The sequence below is a fragment of the Melitaea cinxia genome, chromosome 7 (assembly GCF_905220565.1).
Source record: "Melitaea cinxia chromosome 7, ilMelCinx1.1, whole genome shotgun sequence".
NCBI classification, from domain to species: Eukaryota; Metazoa; Arthropoda; class Insecta; order Lepidoptera; family Nymphalidae; genus Melitaea; species Melitaea cinxia.
In genome coordinates, this window is record NC_059400.1 from 7564649 (window position 1) to 7584497 (window position 19849).

General features: G+C 33.8%; 1 protein-coding gene across 2 annotated transcripts in view; it reads right to left on the reverse strand.

The window, feature by feature from the left end:
- Positions 1-3306: 3306 nt before the first annotated feature.
- Positions 3307-19849, reverse strand: part of LOC123655300 — a 202694-nt gene continuing 186151 nt past the window's right edge. The window contains exons 1-3 of one of the 2 annotated variants that reach the window (XM_045591114.1): positions 14799-15181; positions 5846-6008; positions 3307-4658 (exon numbers count right to left, since the gene is read on the reverse strand). In XM_045591114.1, the coding sequence (XP_045447070.1) occupies positions 4494-4658; positions 5846-6008; positions 14799-14956 (486 nt within the window). In that variant the 5' untranslated portion in view covers positions 14957-15181 and the 3' untranslated portion in view covers positions 3307-4493. Of the gene's footprint in view, positions 4659-5845; positions 6009-14798; positions 15182-19849 lie in introns of those variants that run through there. The other variant, XM_045591113.1, reaches the window with a different exon arrangement.

Genomic DNA, 19849 nt, shown 5'->3' on the forward strand with positions numbered 1-19849 from the left:
CTATAGATGGTGAGAAGGTGTTTAAATAATGTATATTTAGAAATCAACTCCCTTTTGTGGTTAAAACGGGCGATGGTAGTTTGACTCATTCATCACGAAATCTCCGAAACTATAACAGCTAAAAACTTGAAATTTGGCAGGTAGGCTCCTTATAAGATGTTCACATCCGTTATGAACGGATTTTACGAAACTCGACCCCTAAAGGGGTAAAACGGGGGGTTGGAAGTTTATATGAAAGTCCTATGTTTTTGAAGTAAGAGACTTGAAATTTAAAATGTGTACTCTATAGATAGTAAGGAAGTGTCCAAATAACGTATCTTTAGAAATCAACTCCCTTTTTGGGGTTAATACGGGGGATGGTAGGTTGACTCACTCATCACGAAATCTCCGAAACTATAATAGCCACAAACTTTAAATTTGGCAGGTAGGCTCCTTATAAAGTGTCGACATTTATTAAGAAGGAATTTTATGAAACTCGACCTCTAAGGGGGTTAAACGGGAGTTGGAAGTTTGTATGAAAGTGTTATGTTTTTGAAGTAAGAGACTTGAAATTTAAAATGTATGCTCTATAGATGGTGAGGAAATATCCAAATAATGCATCGTAATCTATATATATAAAAGAGAAAGGTCCCTGACTCACTCATCACGAGAAATCAAAAACCGCTGGATGGTCCATCCATCCAAGATGGACAAAGATGAAATTTGGCAGGGAGGTAGATTATAGTTAGTAGTCATCCGCTAAGAACTGATTTTGCGATATTCCACCGCTAAGAGGATTTAATTGGGGTTGATAGTTTATATGAAACATATACAGCAGCTATAAGTTCGCCTGATAGGTTATTTATACTGCAGCCTGAAAATAAACTAAAAGTGTGGTGTTTAGAGAGGGTTTATAAAAAACTATTAAATTATACTAAATTTTGCCTTTGAAAAAGTTACTCAGAATGATAAGCATTTCAAGTGACTGAAATAAAAAAATAATTTGCGTTAAGCATCTTAAAAGTAATGCATATCTTCATAACCACGCGGACGTAGTCGCGGGCAACAGTTAGTGTATTATAAAACAAAGTTCCCAAAAGCGTATGCGATCGATTCCCTCAAAATCTACTAAACGGATTTTCATGCGGTTTCACTAATGGAGAGAGGGCTTCAAGAGGAAGGTTTACGAAACGGCAAAGCCGATTTTGATGAGAGTTTCACTGAAAGTTTGCCGGAAAAACTTTGTGACAAACTGATTTCAACGCGGGCGAAGCCGCGGGCACAGCTAGTATATATATATATATATATATATATATATATATATATATATATATATATATATATATATATATATATATATATATAAATTGTCTCCGAACGCAATGTTAGTTTATTATTTTGACCATCGTCCAATACAGAGTATAAAACGTAGTTTCTTAATGAGTGAGTTTTTAATTTTATTTTTAGTTCATTCCATCTTTAAAGGTTTTCACGATTGATTTGATTTGAAGTAGGGCTGACATATTAAACGATAACTGAATGTCTGACTGCAAAATACATGCCTAGATATGTAACACACTTATATTACGTACTAGTTTATATTACTTTGTTTTCTCAAAACGCAAAAAAAAACATGACTTCGATTTTCATTGTCAAGTTATATATAATATATAGAATCATGATATACCTTTTTAAAATCCTTGTATTGTGCCCTTCAATTTGATACCCATATTGTAGTATTCGAGAAAAAAAAATTTCTTTTATTAACTACAATGGCTTCGCGCAGCCGCCATGTTTGTTTTTTTAATGTCACCTATTTATGAACACTTGGGCAGCTAAGGCGAACCTAACGATACCTCAATTATGTAAATCCGTTCAGTGGTTCTGGAAATATGAGGTAGTAAAGAATATTACATACAAACATACATACAAGATACGAGCGAAAAACATAACCCTTCCTTGGCAGTCGGGTAATAAAAAATAGGTACGTACAGAAGGTAATCATATAATATAATAAATAAATATTCATTTAAATATTCATTATTAGACATAACTCCAATAGTGCCAAATTGTATGAGGTATATACGGGATGAGGGACGTATTTACTCTAGGAAAAAAACGTCAGCCGAAATATAATGGGTATATTTAATGTCAACGAGTATTAAAAAAAAAAAAACAAAATACATCGACAATTTTATTAATCAGTTATATTTTTATAGGGCGGCAATCTTTATTAACCGGGTTTTAGTCGTTCGGCTTTAGGTCCGGGGAGCTGAAACTTAAAATATGCCACTCGAACAACACAAAAAAAGTCGAATTTATAACTTTCTTTCTTTTTTTAGTCAGTAAAAATAATATTATTTTGTTGTACAGCGCCACCTATTGAAATGTTGGAAAACTACGTCATGTATGAAGAATAAAGTTGCATAATAAATTTAAAGTTTACCGCTAGATGACAGCACATTTGCAAATATGAATAAATACTATGAAATAATATAACGCACCGATAGATGTCGCTGTTACGAATTCAAAATTTTACGTGTCAAAGTGTTGGGACCCAAACGGGATAATACAAAATCAATCGATCATACCATAATAAATTATAATAGGTTACTTTTTAAAGTTTAATTTACTTATCCAATCCTCATTAAATCGTTATAATAATAATACCAGCTGGCTTATAACATGAAAAAAGCGTATAACAAAAAACTTTAAGAAACGCCTTTGAGCGACCACTGGATTTTTGAAGTCGAAGGACTATTTGTGCAACTGTTTCCTTTGACATAAACATAAAACGTATTTTAGTGACGGTCGATGCAAGATGAATCAGCTGGAATGGGTAACATATTATGTATTTTTTTTTGAATAGTCAAAGGATACTACCACCTAATGTTTTCATGTTTGTTAACAATTCAATGATCAAATTTATAACGTCAGTTTGGGTAAAGTTAAGAAATTTTTTATATTTTGAAAACTAATTTAAGATTTTGGTTGCTGAGAATGATTATTCGACAGTACATTTGAGACCGTAAAATATCAATTTTTCATACATTTTACTAAATGGCATGACTGATGATAATGGCAATGACTTTCAAGACATGTTTTTTGTAATCTTGTCAAGTACCTAGGTATATTGATGTCATCTGCTTAGGTACTCCAATCATTATCATCATTGAATATTCTTTTGAGGTTTTTGATTTAACTATTTATGTGTCTATTTAATATGTGTTTAATATATCTTTATAAATAACTTGAAAATATTGTTTATTTTTTGTCTTTATTGAGTATATATTTTACGCATTAATTTAGCAATAAAAGAAAACAAACTTTCAACATTATCGTGATGGATTTTATTTTTTTCTGTAATGATAGATTACAACTTATAGAAGTAACCGCACACTGTTAAAATACATTTAATAGAATATTGTATCTTTTGCAACAGATAAATTTAACGAAAAATATATTAACCATGGCTGAGTTTATTGTACCTATTAGCTACAAACTTAATTCATCAGAATATCAGGCTCAATATGAGCTATCACAATTCTCGACCGTCGGTCCATCCTACTGATAATTGACAAGGTCAAGGCGAATTTAAAACTCAACATTTTATCATCAATACTTTTATTCAATATTCATCCAATTTAACTTTATATCACAGTAGGAAAAGACCGGGCGAAAACCTGAAAATTACACTACCAAAGCATGCAAGTAACGTAACTTTATAAACTAGGTCATACAAAGTTCTCAGTGGAGAAATTGTTTATTGTACAAGATTAATTGAATCAGTGTCCATTACAATTTAACGTTACGTTACACAGATTAATTTGAACAATGTTTCAGTCTCGCTCACAACTCAAATGCTAGATATAAAATACTGCATTCAACAATGAGGTTTATCAATCAGTTTCACGAGTTGTTAAAATAGCATATTCGTCTATTAATAAGATATATTTAATGACACTATTTGATCGATATTGAACTACAGAAACGACCATGTCAAGAATAAGTTAATGAACTACGAAATGCCCTAATTAATTAAAATTACATACAAGGCATCTGCTTCCTCTATCATAATTATTGGATTTTCGTCACTAATATGCGCGACCGCATTTTCCTAATTCCATTCGTAACTTTAAATTAAAAATTAAACTAATTCATTTGACTATCACACATAATTCAACATTCAAATATCAAAATAACAGAACAACACTCAAACTTCAATGTTCTAATACTTATTAATACATCTAGACTTAAAATCACAATGAAGTGTTGAATGAAATAAGGTTATCTATCATTGGTTTTTAGAAAAAAATTGGTCGAGTAGATATGTGTAGATATTGTGGGCAAAAGCCCTTTGATAAGATGATTAAAACTTATGTTCAATTACAGATATGATTTTGAAGTTACTAAGATATGAATTAATAAGTTACAACCATAGAATGCCTGGTTGAGGTCTATTTTAAAGCAGCATAGAAGGTCCCGCTTCAGTACACTTTTTTTTTGAGAAATGGCTAGTACACGTATATTTCCTTGAGTTGAGATTTTAGTTCAGGCGGGATTGTGTACACTTCTTGTTCAGGCTTCTTTTTCACCAGTCGCTTCCAACGACCGCCGATGTTCTTGCGTAGACTGCGAAAACTCGCCCGCTCGTTACCTATTGGCTGCATCAAGTTGTCCTGTAAAGAACAGATATATATAAGATTAGTTTCTTATTCAGTTAAACATGTACGTAGGTATTATTTTGAAGAATCGGGATTTCTTCTACAAACTTACTTATTCAATATATTGATTTAGTTCAGTTATTCTACATTGTTTAAAATCTAACTTGACCTAAAAATAAGAACTTTTTCCGTTAACGACCTCGATGCACGAGTGCATTTGCACCGACTTAAACCATTGTGTAACTGGAAGTCTGCTATAAGCTATTTAAATCCACTGTTGCTAACGAAACGTTCAAAGAAGGTCGTCCCGTCGAACGTTAAATATTATTATTAACAAGTACGTACGCGGAAATATTTGTAACTGTCATTTTAACGAACGTTCTACCCGTACCGATACGATACCGCTTTACGGCAGCCCAATAAAAGCGAATATAGACAATGTTTCGAGACTAGTTAAATTTAACTCTTATTGAGCTACACCTAATTCATAATTCATAATATTTTTATCTGAACATTCTTACGAACCAAAACATTGAGGTTACTAATATAAGACAAGCCTTGAATTCAAAGTCTTATTAACATTTAACGCTTCCTGGTACGTTTACAATGTGGGCGATCATATGTTTTGTGTACTACGAATGTTTGCTAATAAATTCCAGAAAGTGTCCTATAGTTGAACTATAGAAGTTACAATTAGACCGTGATATTAAGGTTAAAGCATTTACGAGACTGTAATTTCAAGACGGCTCTTTGCATTAGCCTCCTTTGTTCGTTTAAGAAAGAAGGTCGAACAGTTACAACATGTTCGCCTTGCACAGCTTTCTACTCAGTAAGCGTGTCCCGACATTTAAATTTATTTTGCACTTAGTTCGTCATGCAACGACCGACTCTCTCTCACTTGGTGGGGACGTAAGTTGGACCAGTCACGTTTTCTTTCTATTATAAGTTTTCGAAATTATTCTATGATATTACGTATGTTTATTATGTTTCAAACTAACTAGAAAGTTGCTAATTCTGACGCATGTTAGGCCGTTGTAAGATTTAGGTCAAGAATAACAGATGTGAATGGTTTAGTTCTAATTAAAACTAAACTTATGAAATATTATTTGTATCAACTGGACTACTATTTTAACTTTTTTTTTACATTTCAATTATTAAAATCTCGTGTTTGAACAAAAAATTGTTGTTACATTTTTACTAACCTGATCATGAGGATAGACGTAAGGCGGAGGCAGCGGTGGTGGAAACTGCCACAGGGGCTGCTGACGGAAGGCAAGAGGCTCAGGCGTTGCTTGCGGCGCGGTCTGGAGCACGGCTTCGGCAGGGTGCACCGAAGCAGAGTGCTCCTCACGCTTGCGCAGTTTGCTGTGGACGATACGAATCGCCATCATAGTTCCGTTGTTCCCAACCATAGTAACAAAAGGTCCTTCGGTACAAGAACTAAATACACTGGGTTGGATCACAGGTAACAAGTTCCAGTCGGGCAGTCACAACATATTTAATTCACAATTTCACTCACAACCGTATTTCGGTCTAATCGACGCATGTAACTAATAACTAATTTAAATAAATTATCACAATTATTTTGTAAGTAGAGCTAGCTATTGCACATATCACTGCTCGTAGGAACGCGCGGTAAACCGCGTTACGCGAGCTTCTGCTGCGCGGTGACTAGAATGTTATCGTGAAGATTGGCCGGCAGGTGCCTAGCAAAGCGCTCGCTCGTGCCAAACGACCTCTACGGAGTACTCCATGCGTCTGAGTTGAAGTGGAGGGGCGCCTATGGCTTTTATACGTTCGCATCTGACGCGGTGCAAAGGAGGAAGGGGGCGGGAGAGGGACGAAGTTTTGACGATGTGGCCGTTTTCCGTGAAAAACTACGAACGGTTGCGATACAATCGGTCGCTCTTATATTATCGTCATGGTAATGACGCACCCAATGGCATAACCGTTGGTTTGTCCTGCTTGCTCAAGCTGCACGATAAAATTAATCGTAATTTTTACTATGACGGCTGTGAGTGGAAATCGGAATGTTTTGAAACCTATTACATTGTATTGCTATTCACCATTAACATGAGAATTAAATTAGGACGGTAATAAGAAATCTGTTAATTTGTTTCAATTATCCAGAAGGTAATTAAGTAATTCAGTATTTAATACAAAAATTAAGTAAAATAATGTCATTGGAGTCATGGCAACATAAGTAAAATAAACAGTGAACACGCCCTCATACTTCAGTTATTGCAGCAGATAAAAGCAAGCCCGTATTGATTTCACTGATAGTAATAAATCTGTGGGATACGACATTTCACCATCAACCGAGTTCAAAGTCCATAGAATACAAATGCACAGTTGCGTGTACATTTAACGCACAGCTGGGTTTATGGGTAAAGTAAACGCAATAACTAAAACTTTGCATCTCTTTCTAACAAATATGTATTTACGTTAATAAAAGAGAAGGTTCGAATATAGTACTTCAACTTAAAAAGACAAAGTAGGGCTACAAGGCAAGGGAGATCGGGGAAGGTGCATTGCCCTGAGTCCGTTCCTAACATAAGTAAGCCTTCGGGCTTTGACTCCAATGTGGGATAAAAACACAGGTAGTAAGCCGGTATTAGCTGTTACCCTTGAAAAGCGTCTAGAGGATATCATCAATGTCAGTAACTTCGTTCATTTCTGGATTTTTACGATTGTATTTAGTTAAGATGTTTTGAGTACAATACTGTAGCATTAACATGTATAAGAATAACGACTTTAGTGTTCAGTAGCGTTAATGTTTTAAACAGAGCTTCGTTTGAAAACATGCACACTGACAGTGCAGTTACTTATAATATTAACATGGAAGATTTCTTTTTATGTCCAATTTATTTAATTAACTTAATTTGTAAACTTTTTAGGAAGTTATTGCTATTAAGGTGGTTCAACCTAAAAATAAATTTCCCGATAAAGTCCATCTCTTTAATCTTTCCACACTTAATATTTAAACCAAAACAGATATCGTCTGTTCTCTCCCTAGTAACCAATTACAAAAGTGCACTACCATTCATTAATTTCGCACTGGCCATTTTGACAGTGACTGTACTTAATCTCGAGGGCGGCCAACGTGACTGAATTTATAAAATATGCCGATACAATTTTACGTCATTTAGTAATAAATTCCGATTAATATGTAATAATTCCGCAATAGTAATAATAAAATACAACCAGAACGTGGATCAATAGGGCAAGTTCTAATATTATTGCTTTTCTATTTTATTTGATTTTTTGAGGAAATGTCTAATTTCCCAATAAGATCCACTTTACTACTTCAAAATATAATGATATAAGTTAATTATCTTCAGTAAAGGTGAAAAGGAAGATTCGTAAAAAATCTTATAATTTATATATCATAGGTTTCCTAAGACTTTTTAAGGACCATCTTATTTCTATGAATTTCCCTTATGTTATTTGAAAAAGAAAAACTTAGTAATAGTCTAACACCATTGCTTTTTAAAGAACAGCTTTTTATGACACACAACGCCTAAAATATTGCAGTTCAACTATGGACCTTATTAAGAGACCTAGTGCCCATTATAGTCAGTAAACAAGCTTTTGAAAAACTTTTTTGGCAGTAGCTGGACATAGTATCATATCATATCTTCCGTACAAAATGTCCTTTTTTTAGAAATAGTTTATTTGATTATGATGTCTTATAAATAAATAAACTTTCCAAAATTGATTTATAAGGATTACCAAAAACCAAATTCTTATTAAACGCAAATGACCTTATATTTAAATACAAGGGATCGTTCCACGATATATTTATATGATTGTTACTGTTGACGTCAATCCATGATGAGAGTTAATAGGGAATAGTTTTAATATAATCTAAAGAGTATCAAGAGCTTGTTAAACAGAGTAATGGATCCGATGATTGCGATCAATGGGCATTTAATAGGACATAATAATTCTCTAGATTTATCTCTATTAGTATTTTATGTCGATTTTATCGTTAGATCAATAAAGATGATAGATTTTTGTTGAACGATGTAACAAAAACAATGAGTATGCTTTAGACCACACGACTGAAGTAAACTGCTGTAACTGCCCTTAGAGTAATATATGAAATGTAACTCTCTATCTTCATGAGCTTATATCTTCCTCTTAACTTCCATTCGCCTCGTCCGATCACACTTTTCGTAACGCTCTCGTCACACATTCAAGTCAAGCGTGCGTAAAGAAGTTGTACTTCAAAAATGAGTGTGCTTTAGACAGTACGACTGAAGTAAAACTTCTGCACAATAGGCTTGCACTGTGTCTTAGATATACGAGACGTAACTGGCTATGAGAGAAAGAGAGAAAGAAAATGTGTGCTCGCACCTCTCTTGCTCGGTTAGCCTCACCCGATCACATTTTCGTAACTCTTTCGTCACGCATTCACCAGCTTACGCCCCAAGTCAAGCATGCGTAAAGAAGTTTTACTTCAAAAACCTTGTTATTGTTAATCTAGCACGGATATAGATAACATTTTCTTTAAAAATAAAAGTTTAATAGTCTGGAGTTTTTTTTTAAATAAAAAGGATGACAAATCGTTTATATCTGCATAAATGACATTGAATAACGTAACAGCTAACTCTGGTTCCGAAATCGCAAATCTCTGCCGTTCATTTTTCGTCCATTTTCACACATAACAATAATGCTTCCAGATTTTCTAATCCTAACATTCCATGTATAGACAAAATAAAGTTAATGAAAATGAACTATTAAAGGTAATAAAATCTCTGGATATATAAAAAGGTACCGGTCCGGTTAACCTTCCTCCTCTTTTCGCCAAGCGATGTGGTTTAGATGTGGTTTAGCTATCGCCTTTCCGCGAACTCTTATTTTTTAATCGATCGCTAAGCGAGGGAGTTTTCCCGGATGACTGGAAAAAGGCAAGAATTGTTCCCTTGTATCGTATGTACAAAACTATTTTGCAATATCGATTCTCTCGTGTTTTGCAAAACTATTCGAAAAAATAAATGTATCCTGCATGGTTTTAGGAGAGGTCTTTCTGTTAAAACCAATTTATTATATTATTGATAGCGGAGAAGAGGCTGGTGCAATCTATATATATAAATATTCTTTATTGCACTTTAAAAAAACATAATAAAAGATTGATAAAACAATAAATAATAATGTAGATGGTAGGTTGGTTAAGGAATATCTTATTGCAATTTTCACATGGTGCCATACCAATAACATGACTTTCAAGGTTAAAAATGTTTCTTTATAAAATACACAAGGAAAAAACCTGCTTGTTTCAGGCTACTTAATCGGTAATAAGTCACTGCAGGAAGTAGCGGAAATTAAAAATTTGGGAGTCGACAAATTTGGGAGTCATTATCAATAAGAAATTAACATTCACATCCCACGTTGACAAAATGGTTACAAGAGCGGCTCATTTACTGGGGTTTATTAGACGTAATACCAACAGGCTACAAAAAATGTTTTGTACAAGTTTTATACTTTGGTTCGCAGCCTTCTTGAATATGCTAGTGTAGTTCATTCATTCATTCAGATTAATGGTTTCCAACTGTGCCAAATTAGCACAAATGATTTCGCCAATGTCACGTAGAATGGAGAAGACACTGCTAGTGTAGTTTGGAGCTTCACCTATAATGTCCACTAACAACGCGTGGAAAGTATACAACGTACTTCAACGAGGTATCTCAGTTTTTCTGTTAGTAGCACCTCACACAAGCAGGCGATACAGCGATTGGCTTCGTTTGGGATGATGTGCCTTCGGGACAGGCACACACTTTTCGAGCTATGGTTTTCATATAAAATTCTGCATCGTAATGTACATGTGCATCTATCTCTTTCAGTCCCACTTAGGTACCCAAGAAATAAAATCTATAATATCTTTCATGTTTCACAATCACAAACTAAATGAAGAAAGAAAGAAATACATGTTACCTACTAATTATAATAACATTATGTTACAATTAGTAACAATATTTATTTTTAATTTTTTTTTTACTAGTAACGTAAATCCCATCGATATACATTAATATTAATACTTTTCTATAAATATTGTTTTATATAAGTAGGTACCTGACTACTTACATATTATCCGATTTATTAGTTTACAGTTATATTGCGCCATAGTTTTAATTTTAAATATTATTGTAAAATTGTTTATCTCATTGTAAGCGAATACGCGTTCTTATGAGAATAAACCGAACCGAAATATATATATTTTTTTATTAATTTCATTGAGACATCACGATTCGTTATCATAGTTTTGACTCGCCCACTCGTCAAATAGGTATCACGTATCAGAGTATATTGAAGTCGACGTAAAAGACAATCGGGAAATTAAATTTAATTACCGAATAGTTCATAATAACGAATATAATATATATTCACAACAGAATTTTGCGTTTCAAATAATACGTGACAAATTTAACTTGGCAAGTCTTTTATCTCTTGGCCTCCGACGTTTCTCAGACGTTGCAAACCGTTTCACTATAACATTTGTTTATAGACAATCTGTATTTACAAACGTATATCTCAACAGTTATATAAATGTTGAAAGAAAGTCGCCAACTCTTTATGCACATGTATATTGTTGCTTCCGGATGTGTTTGAGCTGCATCAACATTACAGAAATGCATGCTCAACGGGCAAAGCCCTAGCTGTACTCGTATGAGTGTGTTGGTACATCTATTCTATAAATATAAGGCGTTTTTGTTCAATTGAACGCGCTAATCTCAGAATTGATTTGTTTAGTTTATTGAATTTCTATTGTGTTTAATTGTCTTTAATTAGGAAGCTTTACACAATCAAGCGTCAGGTTTCTTTTCTATTACTATAGTTTACTAGAAAGAGCGGTAAAATAACATTAATATCAACTATTAATGTACCAAGTGTCAAAATTTATCGTAGACTAAAGAAATGCGAATTAGAAAAAAAAATTTTTATAATTATAACAAAGTAATTTAGAATGACTAACAGTTGACATAAATATTAAGAAGTAACTAAATATAACAATGGATATTTTTTTAAATTGCTTGGGGACTTTACGATGCTAAATCCATGTACCATCCATTCACAGTATTCCCGTTGGATTATTCTTTGTTATAACTTTATGATACATAAACGAATTAGTATCGTTTTATATATATACTGTTAATAACTGATAACTTAGATAATAAAGGAAGTTTATTCAAGCATTTTGAGAAATGTTTTAATAGTACTAGTGGTCGCCCACTGACTGAAATTCGACCATAATTAAAATATAAATTATAAGTTATATGTTTGATTTGAATATTATTAAGGTTCTGTTGTCAAAGGCTATACTTATAAATAAAATTGAAGTGTCTGTTTGTAATATTAAAATAACCGCTATTTACTAAATGCTGATGGATTGATGGAAAACGGATTAGCAGATGCAGATGGCTTTTTCTATAATTTTTGTCTATCTATCTGTCTGTCTGTTTGTTCCGGCTAATCTCTGAGACTGCTGGACCGATTTTGACGGGACTTTCACGGGCAGATATAGCTGATGTAGTAAGGAGTAACTTAAGCTATTTTTTTAACCGACATCCAAAAAAGGAGGAGGTTCTCAATTCGACTGTATTTTTTTTTTTTTTTTATGTATGTTACATCAGAACTTTTGACTGGGTGGAGCGATTTCGACAAATTTTCTTTTAATCGAAAGGTGGTGTGTGCCAATTGGTCTCATTTAAATTTATTTGAGATCTAACAACTACTTTTCGAACTATATCTAATAATGCGTTTTTACTTGACGCTTTTTTCGTCGACCTACATTGTATTATACCGCATAACTTTCTACTGGATGTACCGATTTTGATAATTCTTTTTTTGTTGGAAAGGAGATATCTCAAGTTTAGTACCATAATAAGAAAACCAGGATCTGATGATGGGATCCTAGAGAAATCGAGGGAAACTCTTGAAAATCCGCAATAACTTTTTACTGGGTGTACCGATTTTGATAATTCTTTTTTTGTTGGAAAGAAGATATCCCTAGTTTAGTACCATGATAAGGAAACCAGGATCTGATGATGGAATCCCAGAGAAATCGAGGGAACTTCTTAAAAATCCGCAATAACTTTTTATTAGTTGTACCGATTTAAATGATTTTTAATTTAATCGAAAGCCGATGTTTATTATGTGGTCACATTTAAATTTCATCGAGTCTGATAACTACTTTTTGAGTAATCTTTGATAATGCGTTGTTACTTGACTATTTTTTCGTCGATCTACGTTGTATTATACGATGATATATATATACGATGTAATTGAAGTCGGTTTTTTTTTCGTTTGCGAGCAAACACAATTATTATTGTAAAGATTTATTTATTTTATAACACTGCGAACTGAACAATAACTATTTTGTAAAATTCCACGCGGACGAAGTCGCGGGCAGAGCTAGTATTAATAATAAACAAAATAGTATATACGCCTGTGTGCGTGTCAAATAGGTACATTAGACTAGTACGTGTAATTTTTTTTATTGACTTAATGTATTTTTATGCATAATTTTAAAAAATATTAGCATTCTGCACTCCTTCTCTGTATAAACTACTAGCATCCCGCCCCGGCTTCGCACGTTTATTTTAAAAAAAATACAATTTTTCCCCTTAATTTTTTTGAAAATGTAAAATAGCCTATGTCACCTGCGGATATTGTATCTTCCCGACAATGAAAGAATTTTTCAAATCGGTTCATTAGTTTCGGAGCCTATTCAATGCAAACAAACAAACAATCAAATCTTTCCGCTTTATAATATTAGTATAGATAAGTGTGCAAAATTTCATACTCTTCCATCCGCGCAATTTTTGTTAAAAGGGGTACAAAGTTCATCACGTGTTAATAATTATATATATTTATATATACATATATATATACCTTAAGATAGAATTATATATTACCTATATGTAAAAAGTTCTTTGAAGCATTTTTGAAGAAGCTTCTTTATGCACGCTCAACTCGGGAAGTTAATTGGCTAATGCGTGACAAGAGCGTTACGAAAAGTGTGATCGGGTGCGCGAACGGTCGTTGAGAGAGAGATATAAGGTAGTGAAGATAGAAAGAGGGAGAGAGAGTTACGTTTCGTAAGTTTACTTCAGTCATGTGGTCTAAAGCCCACTCATTTTTTTTTATCTTACTTTGAAGAAATTCTTAGCTCTTTCAAAAGTAAACCGTATTGTTAAAGTTATCGTAATAATAATAGTAAAATGTAAGAAAAAAGGCATCACAATAAAGTTGAGATAATAACTATTAAAGACACTGCATGTTGCTGCATGCAGCATTTACTTTATTACTTTTTGTACAACAGACAATTAATTACTCAATTGTTCACTGAGCTATATTACAGCTAAATAATACTGTTTCAAACAGAGTTGTGTGCCTGTGGTGAGTAAGGTGACTAGAGCTCCTGGGGGATTGGGGTAGGGCACCGCGCTTGCAATGCTTCTAGTGTTCCAGGCATATCTATAAGCTACGGTAATTGATTACCATCAAGTGAGCTGTACGCTTGTTTGCCGACTTAGTAGTAAAAAAAATTGTCGATTAAAATTATTTTAAGCATTTCTTCTACATGCAAGGGTAACATGTTGTTGACAACAAATGAGAATAAACTCAATTCCCGGTTGCAAATTAATGCATACAACAAAACTTGAAGGAATTACTTATTGCTAATAATTCAACACAAAAACCTTTTAAACTTATAATCCTTTTGCTAAGTTTAGAAGGCATTGTACGAATGGACATGGCCTTGCTCTTTCTTACGGTCAACGATCAGTTCCTGCCATACCTACTCGTAAATAGATAACTTTTTGTATATCATTGATTTGTGCTACGCTATTGTAAGATTTTAAAACAATCGAGTCTAATGCAGCTCGCAATGATATTAAAATAAACTATCTAAATTACTTTATACTATTGATGAATGTGAACATTCACAAGGAATATGTATGCTGCGAATAATTTACCTTGACCAGGTTTCAACCTTGATGGTAGTTGGTATGACAGAAACGAGTTTCTCTACTTATAGTTGCATATTCAATGCAGTTAAAATACCTAATTGAATTTCAGATATATGTACCCCATGGACCTCGTACGAATATTGTACAGTTATAAAATGATTAGTAATCTAAACAAAATTACCCGCGCTCGAAGGGATTGTGTTTGTTTTTCCCACAGAGGCAGATAATAGTCTTGTTGACAGACAAAACGATCAGAGAATTGTGCTCCAGGACCACACCAACTTCGCAGTTTTCCTCTTTACACTTCATCGCCTCGAAGGCGATCGGAGCGAAGAGCATCGAAAGGTGGGCACAGGGCACAGGCACTTCACACAGAGCTCAGCTGGGCGGATAGGCGCCAACGTTTGGCGCTCGACGCGTTTTGGCGCAGACTGCCGGTCAGCCGGCAGTTTTCCTTCCTCCCGCGGCGATACTACGGCGACTATTTGTCAGCCGTCGGCACCAGCACCACGCCTCGCTCACCGCACCGGTGGGTGGCGACTGAAGCACGCACCTCTCCCGTTACCTTATTGCTTATGTTATGAGGGCTCGACCTCGCACTGCGAAAGCCCTCCGATAACATTTTGCATAGTCATATTTGAATCAGTTTATTCGAATTATAGAGCTTTCTTAATTGCTTTTAGTAGTATTGTGTTACATATTATATGCTAACGTATCTATCTTATTAAATATGAATTAAATTATAATTTTATTTGTTCCATAAAAATGGAGATAGAAAATAAACAGTATTTTACAAATTAACAATTACAACCTATTCTTTTTTTAAATTTAACTATTATATACCTACATGTTGCCACAAGTATGAATTTATATTAGACACTAAGTAGGTAGTAGCTATAGGTTGCTTTAGTTGATATTTAGACAAATGACGTTTTGTTGGAATCGTTCCAATTTCCTAAGCATCAATCGAGGCAATTGTTTTCGCTTCGCTCTGATATAGTTTAACTACTAATAAATTATTAAAATTATATACGAAGTATAAATAGGTTAATAAGTAAGTTAGTTTATAAGTAAGTCTACGACAGGTGACTGGCAACAGGGGTCCGCTCCGCATGTAACAGTCACTCGCGCACTATTACTACCTACATAATTGTAACTACCACACAGCATTTGCCACAAGTTTATCACAAACCAGTTGCTGTAGGTATAGTAGGTACATCTGAGTCGTGAAATAAGTTATTTTATTTATCCGCAGTGTTCCGGAATAGCGTTGAGCGGTAATTTGCGATTTAAAACAGCGAACAAAAAACGTTAGAAATAAAATTCTACAGCTATTACTGTTAAACACCGATGGCCAGACAAGAAAAATTGGCATCTATCCAATACCCGGTAGACCTTGGTGGTGTATTATTGTATAACATCTTTTAATTACTTGTAATCTGCTGTATATGTAAACCATACAGAGTTTTAAATGGACATACATATAATAGCCATGAGAACGTTTTGTCCTTGATGACAATAAAAACGAATGATACTTAGAGTAAAAAATATATTTAAGTAATATTTTTATTAATATTTAATAGTAAATTATAACAATACTGTAGTAAGTCACTATAACTCGTTTCTTTTGGAGGTCTGCGAATAATTTTTATCAAGACAATTAAGTATATAACTATATCTAGGAAGTGACAACATTAACTAATTTAAAATAACTTTTTTATGATAATATTATAAAATTGAATTTAATTTTTCTACTAACACTTATTTAGAATAACTACACAAAAGCGTTTGTCAAGTAAAGTACCTACCTACTATTTTAATGCCATATTTGTAGGGCAAATAATATTTTATTCAAACGTTTAAACCTATTATATAACTCATACTATTTTTTTACTTATTTACAAAAACATACACAAAACACTTGACTGTCCAAAATCACAAATATGTTATGTCCTTCTACGTTAAAAGGTTTTGCAAATTCTTTATATAAATGAAGAATAGTTACTTACATTATTTTAACCACTCGTCGAAACGTACGTTTTACGATAATAAGGAGCATCTTCTATTAACAACACTAAATTATATATTATTAAAGAATTATTTAATAAGGTATGTCAAAAAATATCACTTAAGATATTGTTAAAATTATGTCAATTATTAAACACGGGAAAGCGTCCGGCACTGATTCTTGAATGACAAGAGATGGCTACGCACTTTGCAGTGATATGACATTATTCTACCTTCCAATGAAAATGTTATCGAAAGATTTAAATTATATCATATTTATTAATTTGTCTACTGTGATTAAGGTAATTGACATTGACGTCTTAGTAAAAAAAATTAAAAACAACAATGATATCTTATCTTACTTATTATCTACCTATATATTTAGCCAATGTAATAATGAAAAGGTAAATTTTTTTCTTTGTTTGTGGTGATTTGAAAAAAATACTAATCTGCTTTTAATAAAGAACTCAATCACTATCAGACCTTACTTATTATCTACGTTACTTATCCAGAAGAAACATATATTACAAAACAACACTAGTCATAGGAACTTTCTAGTCACAGCTATAAAACTGAATACGAGCAAAACCAGGAAGGGCGTCTAAAAAAAATAGCCGGCAAAACTCACTTACATTTAAGTGGTAATTATTTTAAATGATATTTACTGTTTCGTCGTGGGTCTTCATTTATTACGCGACTACGGCAAAGCCAAATAGAGGGTTATAATTTAAGCATTCTATGTATGTACTTATATACGTTCATCTGTTCCCCGTATCTCCCAAACTAATTGTCATATTTAGACAAATTAGGTATCATTAGAAGCGTCATAATTGTCCACTGGTTATAGGCTATATGGTGTCACATTGTATTGAATGACATAAAGTGAGGTATTATTTTTTTGTCGTAGTCTGGTTTTAGTTCTTAACTTTTTTCTTTTTTTACTCAACCAAAATAAACGCTATTGTTGGTAACTCTTAGTTATTTAGTATAAAAACCAAACCTAAAATTTGAATAGAAAACAAAGAAACAGTTTGATGTAGAAAGGACTAACAATGATCGCTTACAAATCCTTGGTTATAAGTATCTGAGTCGGCCGCTCTATTGCCTTGAGTTCATGATTAGTCGAATTGTCTGAAACACGAAGCGGGTTCTGCCGCAGAAATTACATCATCGAACAGATGTTGGGTAATTGTCGTAGGAATAAGACACGTAACAGTTGATACGGAACTATTTAATCCAATAAAAAACAAGACGATTGCCTAATCAAAAGATTTATATTCTGGAATGAAATGGAACCGGAAAATGAAATAATGAATTTATTTATTTTATTTATATGAAGTGTTTAATGCATTGAATGACGAGACACTTGTGAAATTACATTATCGGCTGAGAATGCAACAGATTTTGACAGAGAGCCAAGAGTAATAAAATTTGATACACACCGTTTTTAATAAGTATTTAGGAGTTAAACAATATATTTTAGTTACAGTTTCGACAAAACAATATATATTCGTTATTCACAATTATATTTTCTTAAAACACCAAATTACATTTTTCTCGATAGCCCTTGTCAAAATTCTCGATCATGCCTCTGAGCTCTTTCTAGAGCGTTCTTTCACTTCAGCCTATCGCAGTCCACTGCTGGACATAGGCCTCCCCAAGTACGCGCCAGACATCCCGGTCTTCCGCAATCCTCATCCAGCCGACACCGGCAATCTTACGTATATCGTCGGTCCAACGGGCCGGAGGACGTCCCACACTGCGTTTGCCAAGACGCGGTCTCCACTCTAGGACCCGTCTACTCCAACGGCCATCGGTCCTGTGACACAAATGACCAGCCCACTGCCACTTCAACTTGCTAATTCTGTAGGCTACGTCGGTTACTTTCGTTCTCTCGCGGATAGTCTCATTTCTAATCCTATCTTTAAGAGAAACCCCAAGCATAGCCCGTTCCATTGCACGTTGAGCGACCCTAAACTTGTGGACCAGTCCCTTCGTCAGTGTCCACGTCTCGGCTGCGTATGTTAACACAGGCAGGACGCATTGTTCGAAGACTTTTGTTTTCAAGCATTGCGGAATCCTCGAAGTGAAGACTCGACGAAGCCTGCCAAAACGCCGCCCAGCCCAACCGAATCCTCCTATCGGCCTCCCTCTCGAAGTTGTTGCGGCCCAGTTGGATAGTATGGCCTAGGTAAATATAATCCTGAACCACTTCTAGAAGGGTACCATCGACCGATACCGGTATCGGTATGACTTGGTTGTTAAACATGACTTTCGTCTTTTCCAAGTTCATACAGAGACCGACACGTCGGGAGGACTCGTTTAGGCCGGCCAGCATTTGGCCTAACTCATCCAGCGTCTCCGCAAAGATGACAATATCGTCGGCGAAACGAAGGTGAGAGATGAATTCACCGTTGACGTTGATGCCTCGTTCCCCCCAATCTAAGGTCTTAAAAACATCCTCTAGCGCAGTGGTAAACAGTTTCGGTGATATTACATCCCCCTGTCTTACCCCGTTTATTAGAGCGTTCTTTAAGAAATGCCAAATTAATTCCAATTTAAAAATTGCTAGAGAAATAACTAATATCAAATACGCCGTATACTACGGGTATCGTGCGGATATGCTTGTTTATTAAATATATATAAAATATAAAATATTATTTATTTATAAATTATAAAATATTATTTTAATAATTAACTTAATAAAAGTTAATATATGTGTAATACAATAAATAAAATATACATAAACGAATAATAAATGTCATGTAGCCTACAAGTATAATAGACGGAATATAATATTTTAAATAATCCATTTTCACCAACTGTGACTAACGATTTCAATGGTCTATAATTTGTATAAATTATTATTACCCTTTAATAATTTCGCATGGTTGAATGAGTACTTTAAAGATATTTTGTTTAAGTATGTTGTTAGGTATGTAATGTCATTAAAATATTCATTCACATTCACAATTAGGTATATTTTAAAGCTTCATTTTATTAGTAACTTGGTAAATTATTATAGATTCTTAATGATTATTATTTTCGTGAAAATTATAATTTTGTATTATACTTATAAAGTTGTGTATAATTTCTCAAAATTCTGATTTCGGCCTCGAACGAATTGTTCTAGACGTGATTGCCAAATGTAATGAACTCATAACCGTTGATGAATTTGAAATCTCACTCAGCTTTTACTATGCTCAAAACTAATGCAAAGCTTTT